The 21,628-nt window shown below is 44.0% G+C and overlaps 1 protein-coding gene across 3 annotated transcripts in view; it reads left to right on the top strand.

Annotated features, from left to right (window-relative positions):
- Positions 1-3,094: 3,094 nt before the first annotated feature.
- Positions 3,095-21,628, top strand: part of PPFIBP2 (PPFIA binding protein 2) — a gene marked incomplete at both ends in the record, with an annotated part of 100,856 nt that continues 82,322 nt past the window's right edge. For 2 of the 3 annotated variants that reach the window (XM_084252791.1, XM_084252792.1), the window contains 2 exons: positions 3,122-3,185; positions 14,914-15,128. In XM_084252791.1, coding sequence (XP_084108917.1) covers positions 3,122-3,185; positions 14,914-15,128 — 279 coding nt within the window. Of the gene's footprint in view, positions 3,186-14,913; positions 15,129-21,628 lie in introns of all 3 variants that reach the window. The other variant, XM_084252796.1, reaches the window with a different exon arrangement.

Here is a 21,628-nt window from a genome sequence, read left to right as displayed (position 1 = left end):
TCCTGGGTTGTAGATGTGATACAGCTTTGACTCATGTTTCACTTCACACCAGCTCCCACGGTCCACCCAGTGTGTATTTGCCAAATACACACTCATCACTGGGCAGAGGGCCCACGGGTCTTCTTTTATGGTCCATCTATTGCAGGGGGACATAGCCTGGGCCCTTTGGGCCTGGCACCTTCTAACTACACCCACTGCCTTTCACCCTGGTAGTCAGCCCCAGATGGGGCCGGTCTGCTGAAATAGGAAATCCTTTTCAAAATCTCTGTGATTACACCTGAGGTCACTTGATTTGTTATACATCCAGACCCCTGATATAGTGGGTGTGATTGCCAAGCTCCTCTCATTAATTGTCCCTGTCACATTTACGTGAATGCCATGAAAGGCTTGACTAATGGTGAGCAGCTGGATGCTCCCGTGTAATCTCATCAACCATTGTAACATTTGCCAACCACATCCTGCCCGTACATGCTTTTCTACCTTTCATGCCCTACTCCCTCTGCCTAGAATGGCATTCTTACCCCATTAGCTTCTGAGAAAGCTCCTACTCATCCTTCAAGACCCAGGGAAACTGCATACCTATCTCCCAGCACATCTGGCACCTGTGTCATGATAATTTGAGGTTTGGCTTCCTACTTCTGTCTTTTCCTTGATCTGATGTGGCAATATTCACCCCCCCCTCCCCAATCCTCAGCACAGCAGCATTCAGGGGCTGTTGGCTGCATGGGGCCATCATTTAGTCACTGGGCACTCTGGCAGCCACTGAGCACATTGGGTGAACAGGCAGACATGTTCCCCCTGCCTCCATAGAGAGGGTTAGCAGGGCTAATGAGCAAGGAAACACGTGTAAGAGTGAGATACTGTGGAACTGCCCAGCCCTAAGAGACTGCTTTTGGTGGAGGTATGCAAGGACGCCACCCTCAGAAGCTACTTTGGAGCTGAGGTCTGAGGTAAGAGAATAAATCAGTCCTACAGAGATCCCGGGAGTGACAGGTGTAATCTTGCAGAGGAGAAACGGTCCTGGAGTGTTTGGGGACTGAACAGGGGACCAGTGCTTGACCAGGGGAGAGTACCAGCTAGGGCTGGCCAGCCAGATCCTGCTGCTTTTCTTTCAAAGGTCACCGTCAGGAGTTTGGATTTTTACTTCGGAACAGTGAGAAGTCTTTAGGGGGGAATATTTCAGACTTTTATCCAGTATGGCCGAACAGGGGTGAGATGCTGATTTTTACCCTGCTTTTGCTACCTCTTCTTTCATCTCTACCCAAACTTGCTTTGTTCAGGCCTGAGGTCTGCCTACCCTGTTTGCTCTGTAGCTGTGTGGGCTGCTCTTCTCCCTACAGAGTAATCCTGTTCATTGCTGTAGCCTTGCCGGACTCCTGCCAGGCCCTGCAATGCCAGTGAGGCCCCTACCCCTGCTTACACTCCCTTTCTCACCCCCTGGCCAATGGTGCAATCCTCTCGGACTGCGGAGGCCCACTCTCTGTTTCTGAGCCTTCCTTGGCCTTTGCAACCATGAATCACGGAGGGAGCCCTCCCTGCTCCACACATGCAGTTGCTTTCCTTTCTTTGCCAGGCCTCCCTTCGTCAGGGAACCAGCTTCTTGGGCTTATCTGGGTTCTTCCTCCCCGAGCTGACTCCATTTTGAAGTTTCTCTCCTGGTGAGTTATCCTGGCACAGATACATCCTGAGATTATCTCCTCACCTAAAGCAACAACAACAAACACTTTTGAGCAGTCTGTGCAAAAGAATATACTAAGCATTTTCTATGAAATATTAATTTCTCATTTAATCAGGGTATCAACCCTGTGAGTTAGTTACTGTCATTATTCTCATTTTTCATATGAGGGAACTGAGGCTCAGAGATTATGGTCATTGGCAGATCTGGCTTAAACCCAGACGATTTAAGATGGCCTGGCACAGTCTGGGGTGGTTCTTTGTGGTCCTAAAATCCTTATCCACACCATCTCCAGAACCACCTCTCCATGGCTGCTCATGTCCTTCTCGTCACAGGCCCAGCTTCCCAGGGAAAATGAGCAGAGACCCTGAGAACTTTGTGTTCCCTCGCCTGTGCCATTCTGGGGTACGGGAGCACGGCCTTGTTTGGTCACAGCCCCTCTGCCCACTGGGGACGTGCATGGGTTTTGCGGTATGAGCAAACAACTCTACTGCTACTTTGCAGATATGGGCTAAGTCTCTTCTCAGGGTTACAAATGCTGTTCTAAGTCCCTCCCTGCCACCCAAGGAGACAGAAAGCAAGAAAAATAAGGAGACCTCAGGAAGGCAGTTTAGCTTAAAGCTTAAAGAGGCAGAGCTGTCTGGAGTTGGGAGCAGTTGCCTGGGCTGGCAGTGGGGAGGCAGTTCCCCTCCACTCTTGATAGGATTCAGAGGAGAGATTGCACATTCAAGGGTATCTGGACTATGTGTGCATGGGAAAGTCTTCAGCCCTGAGACGATGGGATTCTGCACCTTGAATGGGGCCAACATGGCAAGACACAGTGCTCCCGGCTCCTTCCATAGTACTCGCCTCAATACAGCATGCAAGCAGCCTTCCCTGCTGGGCATACCTGCCCGCTCCAGAGGTCAAGGTGGCAGTTGAGTCCGCTTTGTTTTGCATTTTAGTTTTCCTTGAGCCTGGATCACAGCTGCTCAAGGAAAGCATTTCAGGCGTCGCCCAAACACAGATATGAGACAACTGACTCCTGCGCTGCGGGGCACATCCTGAGAGTCCTCTCAGCTGTGAGGCTTTCCCCAGTGCAGGGGAGCCCTCCCCGGTGGTGGGTGGAGCTTCCGGACTTGGGATGTAATGATGGCAAGGCCGGGCAATTGCTGTTCCCCAGCTGCAGTTGACTTTGGAGAGCCCCAGGGACCTTGCATTACAGGAGCCAATCCTGTGTTAAATCTCCATGGGAAAACAGCGTTCACACCTGGTGGGAGAGGCCGTAGCCATGGCAGGGACTGCGCATCAGCCACTTGGATTCTTACAAGAACACACTGCATGGTGATGAAATAACAGGGCTTTGCAGTCTTATACACGTAACCTGGAACTCCCTGTAATTTCACCTTTGTTCTGCATTTGAATTTTCAGTAAGAGAAGGAGGAGACTAAGCAGGCAAGAGGAGGCATGGCTTCGGATGCTAGTCACGCGCTGGAAGCTGCCCTGGAGCAGATGGATGGCATCATTGCAGGTATAGGCAGGAGCCCTGGTGCCTTCTGTCTTGTCCTCTGCACACGGGAAACTTTTCTCTCATTTTACTTTTCTCATTGGCACAAAGAGAAGCCCTCCTTAGACTTACTTTATTTTACTGTGTATGCCATCTCTTTGTTTAAGAGCACAAGTATCCCCTGCTTTTCAAAAGTTCCCATTATGTCATTTGGTTTTACCAAAGACCTACATTCGTGCCTGTTTTCATTAACCGAAAGAAAACCGAATGGGATTTTCACTTTTTCTAAAAAAAGATTTATTTTACTTATTTATGTATATAAGAGCTGGGGTGTAGGCCAGAGGTTGTGGGGTAGGTGAAAGCATTCACCAGAGACAGAGTGGGGAGCAGAACAGGTGGATCTACTGAAATACACTGCTGAGGGGAGCAGCAGGCAGGACAGGAGAGGTCTGCTGTGCCATGTGGGTCAGCTCCTTGGCCGGGGATCAAACTTATTCTGCAACCAAAGCTTCATAGTACTGAGACTTAACCCCTTGCGCCACCAGGGAGGCCCCCAGATTTTCACTTTTATGGGAAGTGAAAATAGCCTTCAATATTTGCTTTGCAGCAGCTGTTACAAAAAGTGTGCACACCCAGGCAAGAGTGGCACTGCCAGTCTCTTTCCTAGGGCACTACTTTCTACAGGCTGTCTCTATCATATCATATACGTATCATGTCATACATATGTCAGAACATTCCTGCTTTTACCACACATTAGTGTATTTTAGTTTTATGTTATTTGGTATCATTTGGTATCTTCTATTTGGGTCTGGAAACACTCAAAGTTCTTTCCATTTAATTAATGGAAATGGTAATTGCTTCTTCACTTTATGCCACTTTGGTTTACGGGAGGTTTCATAGGAACACTCTAGGATAGTGGGGGAGACCTGCACAAACTTGTAGAACAGCTTAGGTCTCTGTTGAAACAGAATGGATGTACCCTATGCTAGCATGTATGTAACTGTTTAGATCCTACCTGCAAGGAAGTTTGGGTGCAATGAGATTGAATTGACTGTAAATTTTTCAAAGCCTATTAGGGCTATTACAGTGAAACTCAAAAACCAGCAGACTTTGCCACCTAATGCAGCTGTCAATTCACTTCTCAGCTGATTTCTGATCTCAAGTATACTCTGGAGTCAGGAGGCAGTTTTGCACTGACTCACCTAATCACCTAAAGAATGTTCTTTATTCCATATTGTTTTGTCTATCTCAACTGGCATAATATTTGCATCAGCTGGTTAGGAATATCCTCTAGAAAAGATCCAGCAAAACTGGTTAATTGGAAAAGACTGCCAGTAGGCTGTTTGGCTAATGTACTCTCTGATGGAGGCAACAGAAACCCACGTTGGTTAGAATAAGCCTGTCATTGAACATCTTTCCGAAAGGGTCCAGATCTTTTTCTGTCCTTACTGACACAGGTCATTCACCTTATTTGCTGATGGGTGTGCTTCTCTGGATCTTTGTATCTCATCGTGGGGAGCTGCTGCTGGAAGAGGGAGGTTTGGGCCGAGTGTGGCCAGAGCCCAGGACACGCATGGGTGCCTGGCCTTACTCCTTTGGGGTATTTTTCTTGCTTTCCGTCCATGCTGCAGAGATACCTCTGACTTACTGAAGGTTCTGGGTATTTGCTCCTGGAGTGGGGGCAGTTGTCTGTGTCAAAGCTTCTCCACGTTATTGGTGACACTACAATGTGCTCCACCTGTCATCTGCCAGGAGCTTAATTTCACTGTGAATTGACAGGCCATGCCTATTGTCTCATTTTTTAGAGGCTCCATAGATTGCATGTCCTGTTCTAGATTAGGGTCCCTCATGTTCTCTTTGGAGAAGAAAGTTGAGAGTGGATTTCTAAGCTTTCCTTTTAGAGGCTTATGCATTGAGATCAGAGCCACAGGTTCAGGCACTCTGACTCAGGTCATTAGTTCTGTTCCTCCCAGCCAAGGACTGGGGGGAGGGGGAGGGGTAAGGGAGAGGGCGAGGAGGGAGGAGGAGGGTCCCTAGCCAAGCACCACACTCCTGGATGGCTGTGAGGGATGCATGACTCCTAAAGAAGGCCGCTGTGCCGGGTCAGTCCCTCTTCCTGCCTTCTCTTTTCCCCACATAGACCTTCCGAAAAGGACAAAGCCTCTGGCAAAATCCCCTGTCTCTGGGAGGACTGTGTGGCTGGATCCTCGGGGCCCAGGATCTACAGGTGAGGATCTGGACTGGGTGTGGAGGAGGGGACAGTAGGTGTGTGGAAACCAGGAGACTCATCCCTCTGGCCTTCCAGCACAAAGAGCTCCCTCCTTCGTCCATTTCCTTCATCCTCCAACCTGGCACGGTCCTTCTGGAAGGTGGCTCCTTGGGCTGCTCTGCCTGAACTGGTGTGAGTGTTGGTTGTAGAGAGGCGTCTAAGACTTCCCAAGACATTCTTTGCAGAGTGGGAGGGAGGAGCCAGACTACTTGGTTTGAGTCCTAGCTCTACACAAATTATCAATACTTGCTTGATCTCTTCCTTGGTTTTCTCACTTAAAAATGGGACTAATAGTATCCACCTGAGAATATTGCTGTGCTTATACTTGGGCCCTTATTTCACCCATTTGAATTGTGTGGTTTTCGTTGTATAAGGCATGTCTCCCTAAGTTTCCCCAGGGTCTATAAGATAGTCCTGCTCCATTCTTGTCCCCCTTATAGCCTGTCTTTCACAGAGTAGCAGAGTAATCCTTAACCTATAAATCAAATCACCTCACTCCTTTCCCCAAAACTTTTCAATGATTTCCCATCTCAGGATAAAATTTAAAGTCCTCATCATGACCAGCCGTGCTTGTGAATGCACTGACGCGAATGCCAATTTGACTGCATCTCCTCCCACCTTCCTTCTGGCTCCTCTCACTTCAGCCACCTGCATTGGCAGTCTCAGGACCATTGTGTTTGCTGTTCCCTCTGCTGGAATGCTGTCCTCCAGAAAGAGCAGATCAGATCTCTCCTGAAATGTCACCATACCAGAGAGGCTCAGTCAGATAGCATGGCTACCTACCACCACATGGCTCTCTGCCCTTGTGTCCTGTTTATGTTCTTTACAGCTCTCACCACCGCCTGGCTAATTACATTCATACCTGTTTTTTTGTTTTTTATTTGCCTCCTGCCCCAGAATGTAAGTTCCATGTTGAGGGAGGCTTTGCTGGCCCATTCCGGTGCTTCCATTGGTCTGCAGCACGTCACAGGTGTCTAATAAATGTGTGTCACACGTGTAGTTTATTTACATTTGTAACCAGACTGTCCTTTTCATTGCTCCAGATGCAGTTATTGGTTTCTACACACATGCACTAGCTGGCCACATACTGAACTTCATTTTGTATTTTCTCTGTTTGTACTTTACATTGGCTGATACTTTTGAAATAACACATCACCGATTTTTTTGAAGACTCAGTTGTTGGCACCTCCTGCAAACCATCTTTTAAATAATAATTGGCTCACACAGACATTTGACAGGGGCTATTTGACAGATAATTCAACATTGAGGTTATTAGTGTCTGGAGGACTTATATCCTGTGCCTTCTATGATGAAACGATGACAATTATCAAATGTCTGTGAAGGACACTTTTCCTGAGGGTTATAAATACCTCCTCATTTTCAAGATGGTTGGACCAAACTGGCGCAGATTGCTAGGTCCAGCTCACGGTGGTTCCCAGGTCAACACTGTGGCCCCTTTGGGCAAATTGCTTAATCTCTCTGAGTCTGTTTTCTCATTTGTAAAACACTGGTAATAATAGCACCTCACTCCTTTAACTGGGGGGATTAATTAATGCAAATAGGGCACCTTGTAAGTACTCAATTGGTGTAAATTGCTGATTGTTTTGTCACTATCAGTATTGACATTTTTATGTTTACCCCCAAGGTCACCATGCTGGTTGTGACGGAAATAAGATGGGAGAGTCCAGGGTCGCTGAGTCTCCTAGACAGCTTCATCCCTGTGTTCCTTTTATGCTGAAGCAGGGCCCTGGGGTTTGACTATAGGGGACAAGAGTGAATTGAGGGGTAGGGCCAGTTCTGCTTGCTCCCAGCCCCTTAGGAGGAAGGGCTTCCCGCTCCTATACATTAAGCTTCCCAGGCAGGGGTCCTTTGCTTAAAGGGTGGCACAGCTAAAATAAAAGCTTGAAAGCTGTGGCATGAAATCTTGATGCCACAGATCCCGCAAAAATACATTTTTCTGCAACATTGAAATCTTTTTTATATTCTCTTCCTAATTTGAAGTAGAATGATGTCATGTAGTTCCACCAACACTACCAAATAGCACCACCGCACACGCCAAATAGCTGCTATTTATGCAAGACCAACATGGATTCCTACTAAAATGGGCAGTTACTTCAATAATAATAATTAATAATTACACCACTAAATAACATTTATAAATTTCTCCATGGTATGGTAGGCTACTCTTCACGTTCCAAAGCTCTTCCCAAAAGAGCACATTTAGGGCATGTGATAATGTTTATATAATTTAGCCTCTACTGCAAAAAAGGTATCCCCTTCCTCGAATCATTGTCAGCAGCACAAACAACAAAGGGGATTATCTTCTCCTGTTAGCCAGTCAGGAGTACAGACTACACAAGGATGGCCTAATGCACAGGTGCCAAGGGGGCCCCTCCGGAGCCACCATGTATGGACTCATGTCCAGGCACTTGGTGGCTCTGGGGTGGGTGCAAGAAAAAAAAATGCCTGTGAAGAGATGAAACTCCTTATAAAGTTGAATCTTGCAACCTGAATGGGGGTTTCTCAAATGTGACTGTACTTGACTAGGACCCCTTGAATTTTATGCCACTAAGTGGGAAAGAGGGGATTGACTGTTTCAGGACACCAGAACCTTGTCAAAAGAACTTTGTAAATTCTAGCAGGCTATTAACCTGTGATCTGGCCTTCTTCCTCTTCGTTCCTGTGATTCAATTATAATTGAAATGCACAGTTGAGAATTGAAATTGAAAATACATTGCTTAATTATATCCTTCTGGATAGCCCAGAACAATTGCCACATGCTCTGATTTTGCATGCGGCTTAATGTGTGGGCTGACAGGTTCAGAGGCAGCTCTGGAAGGCCACTTCTATAACAGGACCAGAGGACCCCGTAGTCAGGACACTTATTCCTCTTTGCTGTGGCAGGAGATTACTCAGGCAGATTTCTGCAAGCTGTACTCATTGATCCCAAATTGTTAAAAGGAATCTGCTTTATGATAGCTAAAAAAGAGGCAATGTCTGCACCTTTTTCTGACATGTATATATTTCTGAGAAGTAAAGCATGTATAGGCTAAAGTATGAAAAGTAAAAATAGGCTAAAGTATGATGTAGTAACAAATAGTCCTAAATGTCAGTAGCTTGTAACAGCGAAGGTTATTTCTTGCTTGCATGACAAGTTTCCCCCAGACCTGCCGTTGCTCCCTGCCTGTCATCATGACTCTGGGAAACAGGGTGATTTGGCCTCCACCATTACCAGAGGCCAGGGCAGGGGTAAAAGGTCTGGGGAATCGTGTACATGTCACTTCTCATATTTATTGGCCAAAAGAAATTATGTGGCCATGAGTAACTTCCAGTATAAGCTTACCTAAGTTCAAGATGAGGAGAGCCAGCATATTTCTGCATAACCCTAATTACTACCACATATATATATTTTTTAAATGATCAATAAAGGCTTTCAGTAAAATCCTATACTAATATTTTAGTTGTGCAACCATCCCAGGCTGGGTCAGTTCATTGCCGATTCCTGCAGATGAAAAGAGAATTTTGGAGCCCTCACTATCACTTTACAGGCTTTTAATGCTGAATCAGAGGACAGACCAGCTGGCAGGAAGGCAGCAACTGAGCCCTCCCCAACCTCAGAGTGACACCACTGTGCATCCCTAGCTTCTAGGCACAGGTGTCCGCTCTCATGTATGAACATGCCTGGTGCTCTCTGGGTCCAGATGTCCATAATCATAGGTGAGCGTACCCTGAGCACACGCCTCTTGGCCAGGACACCCACGCAACTTAGGAGGAGTATAAGACTGCAGGTGGTAGCCCTAAGAAGCTAGCAGTGGGAGGGCGGAAAAAAGCCTGATTTTAACTCCATTTTCCCTGCAGCCCATATACTAAATCTGTGTTAAATTTTGCTTTTGCAACCTTAAAATGAAAATTCTAAACATCAAAATATAGCATTGACTGAAGTGATTTGTGAATGCAATGGCTTTGACTTAGGTTACACATGAGAAACATCTGGAAAGTTTCTTACTCTCCCAGGGCACACCTCAGGCCAACTCAATTAGAACGCTCTGGAGGTGGAACCCAGGCATCATAGTTGTAAAAACTCCCCACATGATTTCAATGTGCATGTAAAATTGAAACACTCTGTGTTAATCTTCCCTACGGAGTGCTTTGGTCTTCAAAATAAAGATGTATGGAGAATGCCTTCAAAGAGAAACTTTATTAGAACTTGAGTACAAGCGAATTGCTCTTTTCTGAAAAGTAATTTTGAGGGATCAACAGCTTGCCTTATATTTAGGCATATCTAACAGTAAGTTTTTATTTCTTTTATGTTGTTTTGCTAATAATCCCAGCTATAAGGATATACATTTGCTTATTTGTTGCATCTAGTATTCCATTTTGATTTGTTTTCCTTTGTGGTTATAATTTTTCACTGGAGGCAGTCATCTGCACGGAATGTATACAGAATGCACAACCAAGCCCTCTGGACAATTTTGCCTTTGCGTTTATTGTTTTTTTGTTTTTTGGTTTTTTTTGCCGAGGCCTTAGGAGTTTCATCATGCTAAACCACTTTGCACTGTGTGTTAACTTCTGGTTTAGGATTTTAGTATTAAGTGCAGAGTGGAAACTTGACATTTTATCTGTGGCATGCAGAGGCCTGAGCTTGATTTCTCACAGGGTGTATGTGTACACATAGTTTTCTAAAATGCAGGGGGGCTCCCAGCTTTTTACATCATTCCCTGCCACGGGTATTTTCAGATCTTTCTTCCTGAAAAAGACAATACTTGAGGTTTCTCTCTCTCTCTCTGTGTCTTTCCCTCTCTCCCCAGCCCCTCCCTCCCTCCCTCCCCCCAGTCCTCACTTGAGCCTACTGTTTTCAATGGGAGCATTAAAACCTCAGTCTGCAGCACCATGTCCTGTATCTGGGTCTGGCCTGCTCTAGGGTCAGCTTGACCTTACTTCACATTGAGTTCCCTCATTGTTTCTGACACCCATCGAAGCTTTTAATTTTCTTTCAAGTTTGGCTGTATGTTAAAAAAAAAAAAAAGTTGTTATCTTTTCCAGCTTTTCTACTTGTTCACTGTGGGGGAAAGGGACTCCTTTCTGAGATTTCCTAAAGTGATTGTCCTGTGAAAATACCTGCAGTCCCCTACCGCCCTTCAGTGTGCAGTTCCTGCCAGGAGGAAATCTGATCAAGGAGAAAACCTGTGAGCTGTTAGTCACTTATTTACTGCCCCAGGAGGACTGACTCCCATGTTGTCAGCATCCTGAGGGCTTTCAAGCCTCAGTAGGACCCTGGAGAGGCCATGCAGGCCACGTGCCCGATTCATATCACTTACTTTCAGCATGCTGTGTGTTGGTTTATATATACACATGCATCCATATTTATGTCTTAATTCTAATTTTCTTGTTACTGAATAGTAGAAGTAGTTCCCTATGTTACTGAATCGCTGGACAATTGACCTACATGAGTTATATTCTCTGACTCTTCCCTATTTGGGATTCCCCCCCACCTACTTTTTTGCAATTAATGACACTGCTGAGATCATTTTTTGTATATTAATCTTGACAACATGTCTGGCTACATTTCCTTTGACTAGATTTCTGGAATTGAAATTGCCAAGTTAAAGGTATAAGTATTTTTGCCACATCTTGCCAAATTGTCTTTTCAGTATTGGTTAGATAAATTTTTTGTCTGTTAACAGCATGTGAGGGTAACTTTCTCACCTCCTGCTTGCCAGCATTGAATATTGTATTCCTTTGTTCTAAAAAATGAGGCCTAACTGACATCGAACATTTACTAGTTTCAGGTGTATGACACATCATGGCTTGATGTTTGTATATGTTGCAAAATGATCACTATAGCAAGTGTAGTTAACATCCAGTTACAAGTTTTTCTTCTTGTGTTGAGAACTTTTACCATCTACTCCTTTCACAATTTTCAAATATATAGACTATTATTGCATTTTCAACTTCAACAAGTAGGTGAAAAAACGAATTATCATTAAAAATTGTTTATTTGCTAGTAAGAAAATATTTTCTTACCATATTTTTATTGTCTGCTTGTGTTTTGGGTTTTTAATTATCTTTGATAATTGCCCCTATAGAAGTTTTTATCCATTTTTGTGGTTTGGGGCATTTTTATTATTAATGTAAGATTTCTTTTTTTTTTTTCTACAATGTTTTTTTAGGCTGTAATTTGTCTTTTGTTTTTAATATTCTAGAAGTTAATATTTTATAGTCAGATTTCTTATGTCTTGCTTGATTGTTCTTGTGCTTATTAAATATTTCTCTAACTCAATTTTGATCTACCTTCTCTATTTATTTTATAGTTTAAGTTTTCACATATAATACTTAACTGTCTAAATTTTATTTTTGTTGTATGATATATAAAACAAAGATCTCATTTTTTTGTAATAGAAGTAATTTTAGCCGCATATTTTAGTGGTGCATGGACAAGTTCCCCTTGATTACACATGCAGAATGTTCTTAGCTATTTGTATTGTTTATCGCTTTATAACAAATGACCCCAATAATAAACATTTATTATTTCTCAGCTTCTGTGGGCTAAGAATTTAGGAGTGGCTTAGCTGGTGGTTTTGGCTCAAGATATTTCATGAGGTTACATGAAGAATTCAACCAGAGCTACTGTTAACCTAAGATTTGCCGGGGGCTGGAGGAGCTGCTTTGAGATAGTCCTTTCACATGACTGTTGGCAGAAGGGCTTAACTCCTGGACAGCTGTTATAGGTGGCCGTAGGTCCTCGCCATGTGGACTTTCCCATGGTATATTTGGGTGTCTTTACAGTGTGGCAGCAGGCTTCTCCCAACCTGAGTGATCTGAGAGAGAACATGGCAAGTGACAGTGCTTTTATGCTCTAACCTTGGAAGTGACACCCATCACTTATGACATATTCTAGTGGTCACTCAGAGCAACCTTGATAAGACACAGGAGGGGAACTGAATAATTGCAGGAATGTCAAGGGTGGGTCATTAGGGGCCTATTGGAGGTAGGTCACCACATTCTTCTAGGAGAGGAAATTTAGGCTCAGCGTATTATTCTGCGGATGCCTTTCTACCCAACAGCATTTTCTCATTTTACATCCTCAAGACCAAGGGTGGTATTTAGACGTTTCTTTTTCCTTTAGTTTTCTGTCCTATGACCACATGTAATTCTTAGATTTGTAATCAAGGGGAACTTGTCATCTGGGGCTTTGCTGTTACTGCCCTTATATCTTTCTTAGGAACATGTTGTCACTCATATACTATTTTCACTCCATCTACTATTTACTGACTATTAATTTTGATAAAGAAATGTTAGTTGCCAAGAAATAGAACTTAAAGGCATTTATCCATATATGCATTACATATAAAACTTGGCACAGACACACATGTACTCAAACATATAGACCCACATGTACATACTCTTTGAAGCTTAGGGAAGAATCCCAAGACTTTTGGGCAGAGAGGCCCAGAGAAAGGAAGAGATTTGTGTATGACTACATGGAGAAAGTTAGTGAAAGTCTTATTCTTCCTACTTACTCCCTGCTTGACTCACCCTACTTTTATAAAGGTGTGTGTGTGTGTGTGTGTGTGTTTTGGAGTGTGTTCTGAATGGAGAGGAATTACTCAGTAATTCTCAGCAGATTGGGGAATCTTGCCTGCTTCCATCCATTTTCATCTCTAAAGTGTGACTGTCTCTTCCCAGTCACCTCGCACTTAGAGCACATGTCAGTGTGTGGGTGATCACAGTCCCTAGCCTCTGACTTGTTTGTGGATTGTGACCCATGATTCTCTCTATCCTGCACTTTCGGAAAGCCAACCGGCAATCAAATAGTAATTGCTTCCTTCTGTGTGGATTTCTCATGCCAAAGACTGCCGTGGCAAGCAGGAAGCTGGCTCTCAGAAGAACAGAGGGCCTAGAGTAAGACATGTAGCTGTGGATGTGGTAGCCTCACAGCCCACATTTTCCAAGAGTCCTGATTTCACATTATTTATCCTGTTGGCCTGATAAACAACTCAAATGCCCTAGCAATTCCACCATGTAAACCACATTTTATGAAGTTTCTTATTGCTGAAAGAAGCACAGAATCCCTTGGTGAGACTGTGTCATCCTAGAATTGGTTTGAAAAATGTATCTCTGTCATTATGCAAGGAGGAATTTTTTTTTCCTTTTAACTGGTGAGATTTAGAAAGACAAATACAATCCTATTTGGGACACGTACAATTAGGAAGCGCTGACCCAATATCCCAGCTCTCTGAGGAAATCTAAGCACTCTCCCTCTTAGCTCTCCATCCAAGCAGGTGTGTAGATGTTTGTCTCCTGGGCAAAGGTCGCAATGCTAGGAACTCAGCTGTGGTGGGGAAGCTGACATTGGAGACTTCCCAGCCCCTAATGGGGAGATGAGATGTGAATATACATTGTAATTAACACAAGTTGGAAATGTGAATACATCAGGGGATGTTGTGTAAGCAACACTGCAGTGATAAAGAAAAGAAACAGGAGTTGTGGAGCAGGCTGTTGGGTGCAGGGTGCCGCTCAAGAGCAAGATCCTAGCCTCTTTATTGACAGAGAAAAGGGTGGGTCAAACTGAATATTGGATTTTTTGGCTTTAGGGTGAGCGAGTCCACTGATGTACTCCAAGCCCCACCCACAGCTCCAATCTTATTAACAAGGCGTTCCACCGATCAGTCCCTGGGGTGCAAATCATATCAGTCAAGGGTCTCCCGGGCATTCCTGGTCATTCCTAGGTATACCTGTTGCCCCAGGGCGATCAAGCATCCTGCTCTTGTCTAACTCGAAAGGAGCCTTGTACACTACACCCACAAGGGACTATAGATATCTCCATGATCTATAAATATTCCAATTCTCTAAGCCCTCAGCACAATGAAAGTAATAATTGTCATCCCTTCACCAAACCGTGTCAGCAGCGGTGGCTCATCTGGGGCTGGAAGACCCAAAACAGCCTCACTCTCTCCAGCATGTGACTAGGCTTGGTAACGTGGTGATTTAAGTATGAAGAGTGGGAGCGTGGAAGTTGTTAAGCCTCTTACAGCCCAGGCCTGGAGCTGGCACACAGTCACTCGACTGCTCTCTGTTGATCCCAGCCAGTCACTAGGCCAGGCCCAAGTCAGGAATCACCTTGTGAGCAGGGGGGTGGGATGGGAGGAACTTATGCTGGCCATCTCTGTAGCCTACCACATTAACTTAAAAACTTAGTTACCACGTTAACTTTAAAACTTAAAATCAAACACATTTTAATTGAAAAACTGAAGAATGGTATCTCATTGCTGTAACCAGCTTGTTTTTGGTCATTGGTGAGAACTGGCTGTGTTTTCTTAGTTTTCTAAGTGTGAGTTTCCACTGAGGATTGTCCACCTTGGACAGGTCTCTTCCTCTTATGCCCAATCCAAGATTAAAGATTTTTTTTTTTTTTTTTGGGCCAGTTCCTTGAAAATGGCATCCACCCTTTTAAATAAGGTTCCTGCTTCTCTCTTGTTCCAGGCACAAAAACTGGTGCAGACATTAGCGATGGTACCTGTGAGCCTGGACTGGCTTCCCCAGCTTCCTGCATGAGCTCCTTCCCAGTGCTGCATCTTGTTGAGGACTTGAGGCTGGCCCTGGAGACGCTGGAGCACCCTCAGGAGAGGGCAACCCTCCTGAGCCAGATCCCAGGCCCCACAGCTGCCTACATAAAGGAGTGGTTTGGGGAGAGCTTGGTAAGTAGGCCCATGGTCTTTTTGGGGAGCCACTAGGGAACGTAATGATGGAGCCCATGGGTGCCACCACTGCCTGTGGCTGGTACTCCCACTGTGCTTCTTCTGGTCTGTTCTTGGTTCCCATCCAGCTTTGGCCAACCCCATTGGCTGGTCCCTCCCAGTGGGAGGCTAGAGCCCAGCCAAGCAACTTCAGCTACACAATCAACCTGTTTGGGTGCTCCAATTGCTCTCTCCTGAGGAGAGATCTAGAACCCAAGAAGCACAAACATGGACAATTTGCCCCCCAGGGATAACATGTACAACTTGCTAATTTATAATTCCTATAATTCCTGGCTTCTCACCTCTGTTGCACTCTTGGCTCCTTGTTTCTTACAATGACCAGGGTGAGGGCACCCTAGAAATACTTGCTGTCTCTAGAGTGGATACAGCTTCCTTAACTCTTATTCGATTCTCTCTAAGAGAAGCAGATGAATAAACAAACCTATAAATGTGTGACTTTGGTTACCCATTTTCTTCCTTGTGGAGACCAGCCAGTCAACTTTAAGACACTAATAGTACCTGAGAATAAGTAGACAAAGAGCTAGTTCATTGAGGAAGGCTATGAACTAGTTCATTGCATTCCAGAAATGTAGCCATTTGAGGGCTGAGGAAGGCTGAGGAAGCAGAGGGAAACTATGCTCATCTAAGCAGAGCCTGAAAGCCAGGGTGCTGTCTTCCAAAGCCAGAGACTTGCAGACCAGGCTCAGAATTGGGAAGTATGCAGAGAGATGAGTAGGCAGGAGCGGGACCACTAAATTAGAAGGAGAGTGTTGGTTGGAAACCACAGAACAAGGAGGTTGAGACACTTTTGCCCAGAGCCTAAGCCATTTGTGGTTAGCAGGTTACATCCCAGATGCCCTAGCTTGCTTTCTGCTCAGGAGCCTGTCATTGTAGTCTCATCCCATGCCTTCCCCTACACACTGAAGAACACACCATTATACTCATTTTATGTTATTCAATATTTTCATTATGTCAGATGTCTGCCTGGTGTTCTGTAATCTACCTATGCCAGTGTGGTAGGGTGAATACTGTCCTCCTGAAGAGGCCACATACTAATTGCTGTGGCTATGTCCAGTACCTGTTCAATATGTTACCTTACATGGCAAAGGGGAAGGAAGCAGTGGGAGCTGAGGCTGCTTGTCAGCTAGGTTTAAAAGGAGCAGCCCAGGTAGACCCAGTGTCATCCCTGGGGTCCTTATAAATAGAAGGAGGAGGCAGAAGAGTCAGTGTCAGGGTGATGTGAGGGGAGGACTCATTTTTAGATTCTAGTCATTATTTTTACTGTATTTTTTTATTGAGGTAACAATAGTTAACAATACTGTATATGATTTTGGGGTACAGGGTCACACCTCTTCAGATGGTTGTTCTAACACCATGCCTCCACCACATCCCCATGATCCCCATCCTGGTCCATTAGGCCCCTTTCCCTGACCCTCATTGTATCTTCAATTATTTTGTTTCAGTTTTTCTGTCCCTTTGTTTTGTTTCTCTCTATTCCACATATGAGTAAAATTATCCAGTATTTGTCTTTCTCCTTTTGATTTATTTTGCTTAGCATAAATCCCCTCCAGTTCCATCCACGTTATCCCAAATGGCAAGATTTCATTTTTTCTTATAGCTGAGTAATATTTCATTGTGTATGTTGATCACATCTTCTTCCTCATGGCTTGGCTATTGTAAACAGTGCTATAATCAGCACAGGTGTGCATCTATCCCTAGAATTAGTGTTCTTGTGTCCTTAGGGTAGATACCTGGGAGAGGGGAGGCTGGGTCCTAAGGTAGATCTATTTTTGCATTTTTGAAGGGGGGGAAAGAGCCACAGGATGCAGACAGCTCCTCCAACCTGAAAAAGAGTCTCTCCTGGAGCCTTCAGAGAGGAAAGCAGCCCTGCTGGCACCTTGCTTTTGGCCCAGGGAGACCCCTTTCAGATTTCCAACTTCTAGAACCACAAGATAACACATTTGCATTGTTGTAAGTCATTAAGCTTATTGTTACATTGGCCACAGGAAACTACTACAACTAGATGCTATCTGGGTGGAGGAGGGGGGCAGAGGTTTGGGGGGCTGCTGAATGGGCCTCAGGTACTCTTGATGTGGTTTAGGTGTGAAAACACATTCCTCATCTCTTCCCCCAAATGCGGGTATCCTTGGTGGGCCTCTCAGATTTCTGCTGATAACCAACAGGAGTTCCCTTGTTGTGCTCTTACTGTTCTAAATGAGGCTGGCAGGGGGGTTTCAGAGTGGGAGTGTGTCTTTAGCTTTCTTTCTGCTCCCACAACAGAAGGCATCATCCCTTTTTGTCAACCCAGAGTCCACTGGGCACTCTCTGGCTGTTACTGTCCTTTCCGGCTCTAGGATGCTGGTCCTGGCTTCTGCCCAGCCATCTCTGACCATCTCCTGCTCACCTCTCTGTCAGCTGTGACTCTTTATTCTCCACTTTATCCAGGACATAGGCACTGACCCCTCTCATTATCCACGACTGACGCATGTACAGGAAAGGAAATTATTGACACTGCAGGAACATGGCAAATCCATAGTCTCTCATTCTGAAACCTCTGGTTCCAAAGTTTTGGAACTCAGAGTGATTGTGTTACAGTGCAGGGAGAGGGGCAGCCCAAACCCCGAAAACCTGCCTATTCGATATAGGGTTCTGCCATCCACTGCATTAACACAAAACATGAGACTTTAATGGGAAGGAACTTTAATACAATTAGGAAACAATACAGGAAAGGCAAAGAATCTAGTTTCTAAATCAAGCACCCAAAGTTACCCATCCCCTCATGGGAAAAACTCCATCCAAATGGGATTGGCCCAGAGCAAGGCCCCAAAGCCTGCCACAGGTCTAAAGCATCTTCCAATGGGGACCCACAGAAAAGGGTCAGAAACAACCAGACAAGCCCAGAAGGAAAAGAGCAAAATCAAAATCAAGATAAAAGCTGCCATTGTCACCTCCCCACGGGTCTCACCCACATCTGTGTCACCCAGTCCACGACCAAAAGGCAAGCGCAGTTTCTTCACGTGTCTCTAGGCTCCATGTGCCTCCTCCAGGTCTCCTTCTGGCTCCATCCTGCTTCCTTCCTCAGTCTCCTCTGCAGCCTCTTCTCTTCCTGCTCAGCTCCCCCCTCCATTTGGGTGGGGCAGGGAACCTGGAACCTCCCCCTTTCCTTGGGACCACCCTGTTACAATGGGACCTAGACAGATCAGAGTGCACGTATGTTGTACACGCTCCATCTCTAGAACACGCAGGGTGGGAAGCACATTGACATTACCTCAGCAGAACTTAGGAATTTCCCCATAAAGTCAGATCAGGAGAAACTAAGTTTCCTTCCAGTTCAGGTCAGGTTTTCTGCTGTAAGTTTGGCACCAATATTATTTTTTTAAAGACAACAAAAATCTCGAGGCTTTCAGAGCATTTTTGGGTTTCAGAATTGCAGGAGTGGTGAACCTATATGCTGTCCCAACGCAGAAAACAAAACTGAAAGTCAAGTGCTGGATGTCCCACTCCTGTGTCCATCGGCCGTCATCCCTCTACGAGAATCACTATTGACTGTCTCGGTCCTTGGCCTGTTACCATGGACTTGGGCACCTGGGAAACTCCTAGAAGACTCTGCTCTGCTGTTTCCTGAAACTTCCATTAAGCTACCAGGCAGTTTAGCATTTTCTTATTTAAGTGCTTCCTCTCAGATCTGCTTGGGGGTTATCACATAATCAAGAGATTCATTGAAGTATCTTCCCAACAAACACTCTGTCTACCCATAGCACAGAAAATGACTGGTTTTTATTCTCATCTGTATAGCTTACAATGACTGTGTTCCTTCCTGGATGTACCTGAACTTACGTGAGCCTGTCTCAAATACTGACATTTAGATTATTTTTTATCTTTCAGAAAGATTTGTCCTTATATATTTCTTTAGGATAAGATCTTAAAATTAGAATTATAGAGTGAAAGTAGTGTTAACAGACAAAATACAGGGTGCTCAGTTAAATTTGCATTTTAGATAAACAATGAATAATTTTTTAATAAGTATGTCCCATGCAGTTTGCTAAATCTGGCAGTTCTAAACCAAAGTTATTAAATTAACAAGCCATTAATTTTAATTAATATTGGTAGATTAACACAACTAAATTAATATTAACAGATGTATTAGTAAATATGATTGCTACTAATGTTAACAAATACAATTAGTATTTAAAAATTAATATTAAAAAATCCTTTTGACACATTTTTCCCAGCCACTTTTCAGACGATTTTACCCAATTTTATATTTTCATTGGCAGGGCTTGAGTTACATCCTAATCAACAAAAACACAGCTTCACTAACTTCATGTGGAGAATGTTTTCTTTTTTCTTGTTTTTGCATTCTTTTGTTTAGTAAGAAGGCTAAATACTTTTTTTAAATTAGCTTATGAGTATTTTCTTTTCTCTATGATTTGAAACTTCTGATCTTATTCATGTACATTCTGCAAATATCCATAGCCACTTATGCAGTATTTTTCTAATACATGTAAGCTAACAAACATATCCCAAAATAGAGATTTTTAAAAACTAGGTTAAAAGTTCTAATATTTTCTTCCCTTCCCCCCTCCCCCCAAATTTCCTTGAGTCCCTTGGGTGTGCCTTCCCTACCCTATGTGTTTATACTCTATGACTTTTTTTTATATCAGGATTTTAAGTGCTTTTCTTATGTATATAAATGATCTTTTAGCCTTTAGCTTTATTTGCAGTATTTATTTTCCTTACTTTGTTTTTAGATAATGTTTGCAGGGCCTTTTGAGACACAATTTAAAAGGATTGTAATTAACTTCCTCAGTCTTTCATGTGTGGATTTCTTCTTTTTCCTTTATCTCTATAAAAGCCTTGCCCAATCTCAGATCAAATAATATTCACCTTTATCTTCTTTTAGTAGCTTTATGGTTTGATTTTTATCCTATGGTCAACTCTTAATTATTTGCAATATTTTTTGAGTGTGTGGACCTAAAACTTTAATAATTTACAAAAAAAAAAATTCCTAAATGCTTTTGATCTAAACACAGTAAATGTGGTTATTGCTGTTTGGTTATTGGTGTTTGTAAGATGCATTGCAAAAATAGCTTGCTCTCAGATTCTCAGATCTGCTTGGGGGTTACTTAAAGTGGTTGGGGGAATGCTTCCTTTGGAGAGAAGCTGAAAGTTGTTTTATCCATAAATCTTTTAGAGTAATTATGGCCATCAGCCATCTTTGAATGGTGTACATTTAGGAGGTCAAGAGTTCATACAAACATTCCAAGATAGCAGGACTGGATGACTGGATGTCAGGGTTTTGTTTCTGGACAGAGCAAGTTTATCTGTATTTTCGGTCTTGTAGATCTGAAGTCATTTTACAATTTGGGTGCACACATATCCAAAGTAGAGCTTGATCTCTATGGAAATCGAATCCAAAGCAGTGAACTAACCCATGGGTACGTTTTAGATTGGTTTGAGATTGTTTTAGATTTGCACTTTTAGTTAGAAGCCCTGGCCTCTCAAATTGTGGTTGGTGGACCAGCAGCTTTGTCTTCCCCTGGTAGCTTATGAAAAGAAATGCAGAATATGGGCCCTCTACCTCTCTACCCAGCGGAACTTCTCCAGGTGACTCATACGCACACTGGTTTAAACCAGACACTCACTTGAATTATTTAAAAAAGTAAATCATCCTGGCTTAGAATTGACACTAGAAAGGCAGCTTGAGGAGTGAGGCAGGCAAGCTGTGAGACTCCTCATTCATGTCTGTGTGTCCCTTGTATATTTGCACTATTCTCTCCACACACACTGACTTTGTCCTCTACTCCAGAGTCACTCTCTGTTGAACGTTGTCCTCGAATGGGTCAACTCTGCCTTGTGACTTCTCTGTCAATTTGAATTCTTTCTCCAGTCAAGTGGGATAAACAATAAGGAGGTTTATAAATCACTAACAAGATGTCCAGAGAACGGGGTACCCTTGGGGTAAATCAGTGGCTCTTGGATGACCTCAATTGCTCTGGCTCATCCCATCATTATACCCACCATGTGTCCCCTAACAGTTGCAAAAGGAGCAGGTCCCAGGGGGAGAGGGAAAGTTGGTAGAGACCTTTAGAGGGAAGACTATGGGTACCTTGTTGGAAGTGTGGTTCATAGAGAAGGCTTGGTCACCTAGCAGAACCCCAGAACCCTTTGCAAGATTGCAGGGTTACCTGTCAGTGTGTTTGGCCAGGTGGAAGCAAACCATATCAGGGTGAGTCAGTGTGGGAGGCAGGAATGAGTTAAAAGGCCAACACCTGCCACTTGTTTGTGGCATCGGGGAACCTCTTCTTCCTTTCTCTGGACATCGTTTCCCTACTGGAAATGACAGTTGGTTTGACAGTCTGTTTGCAAGAGCTGGCTGAGCAGTCTAGTCCTGCAGTTTCTTTAGAGGCTCTACAAGCAGCCTAGTCACCAGCCTCTGCCTTGCTCAATCGTGACCTTTT

This window comes from Talpa europaea, assembly GCF_964194135.1.
Source record: "Talpa europaea genome assembly, chromosome: 1".
NCBI lineage: Eukaryota > Metazoa > Chordata > Mammalia > Eulipotyphla > Talpidae > Talpa > Talpa europaea.
This window is presented reverse-complemented; position numbering and strand designations above follow the sequence as displayed.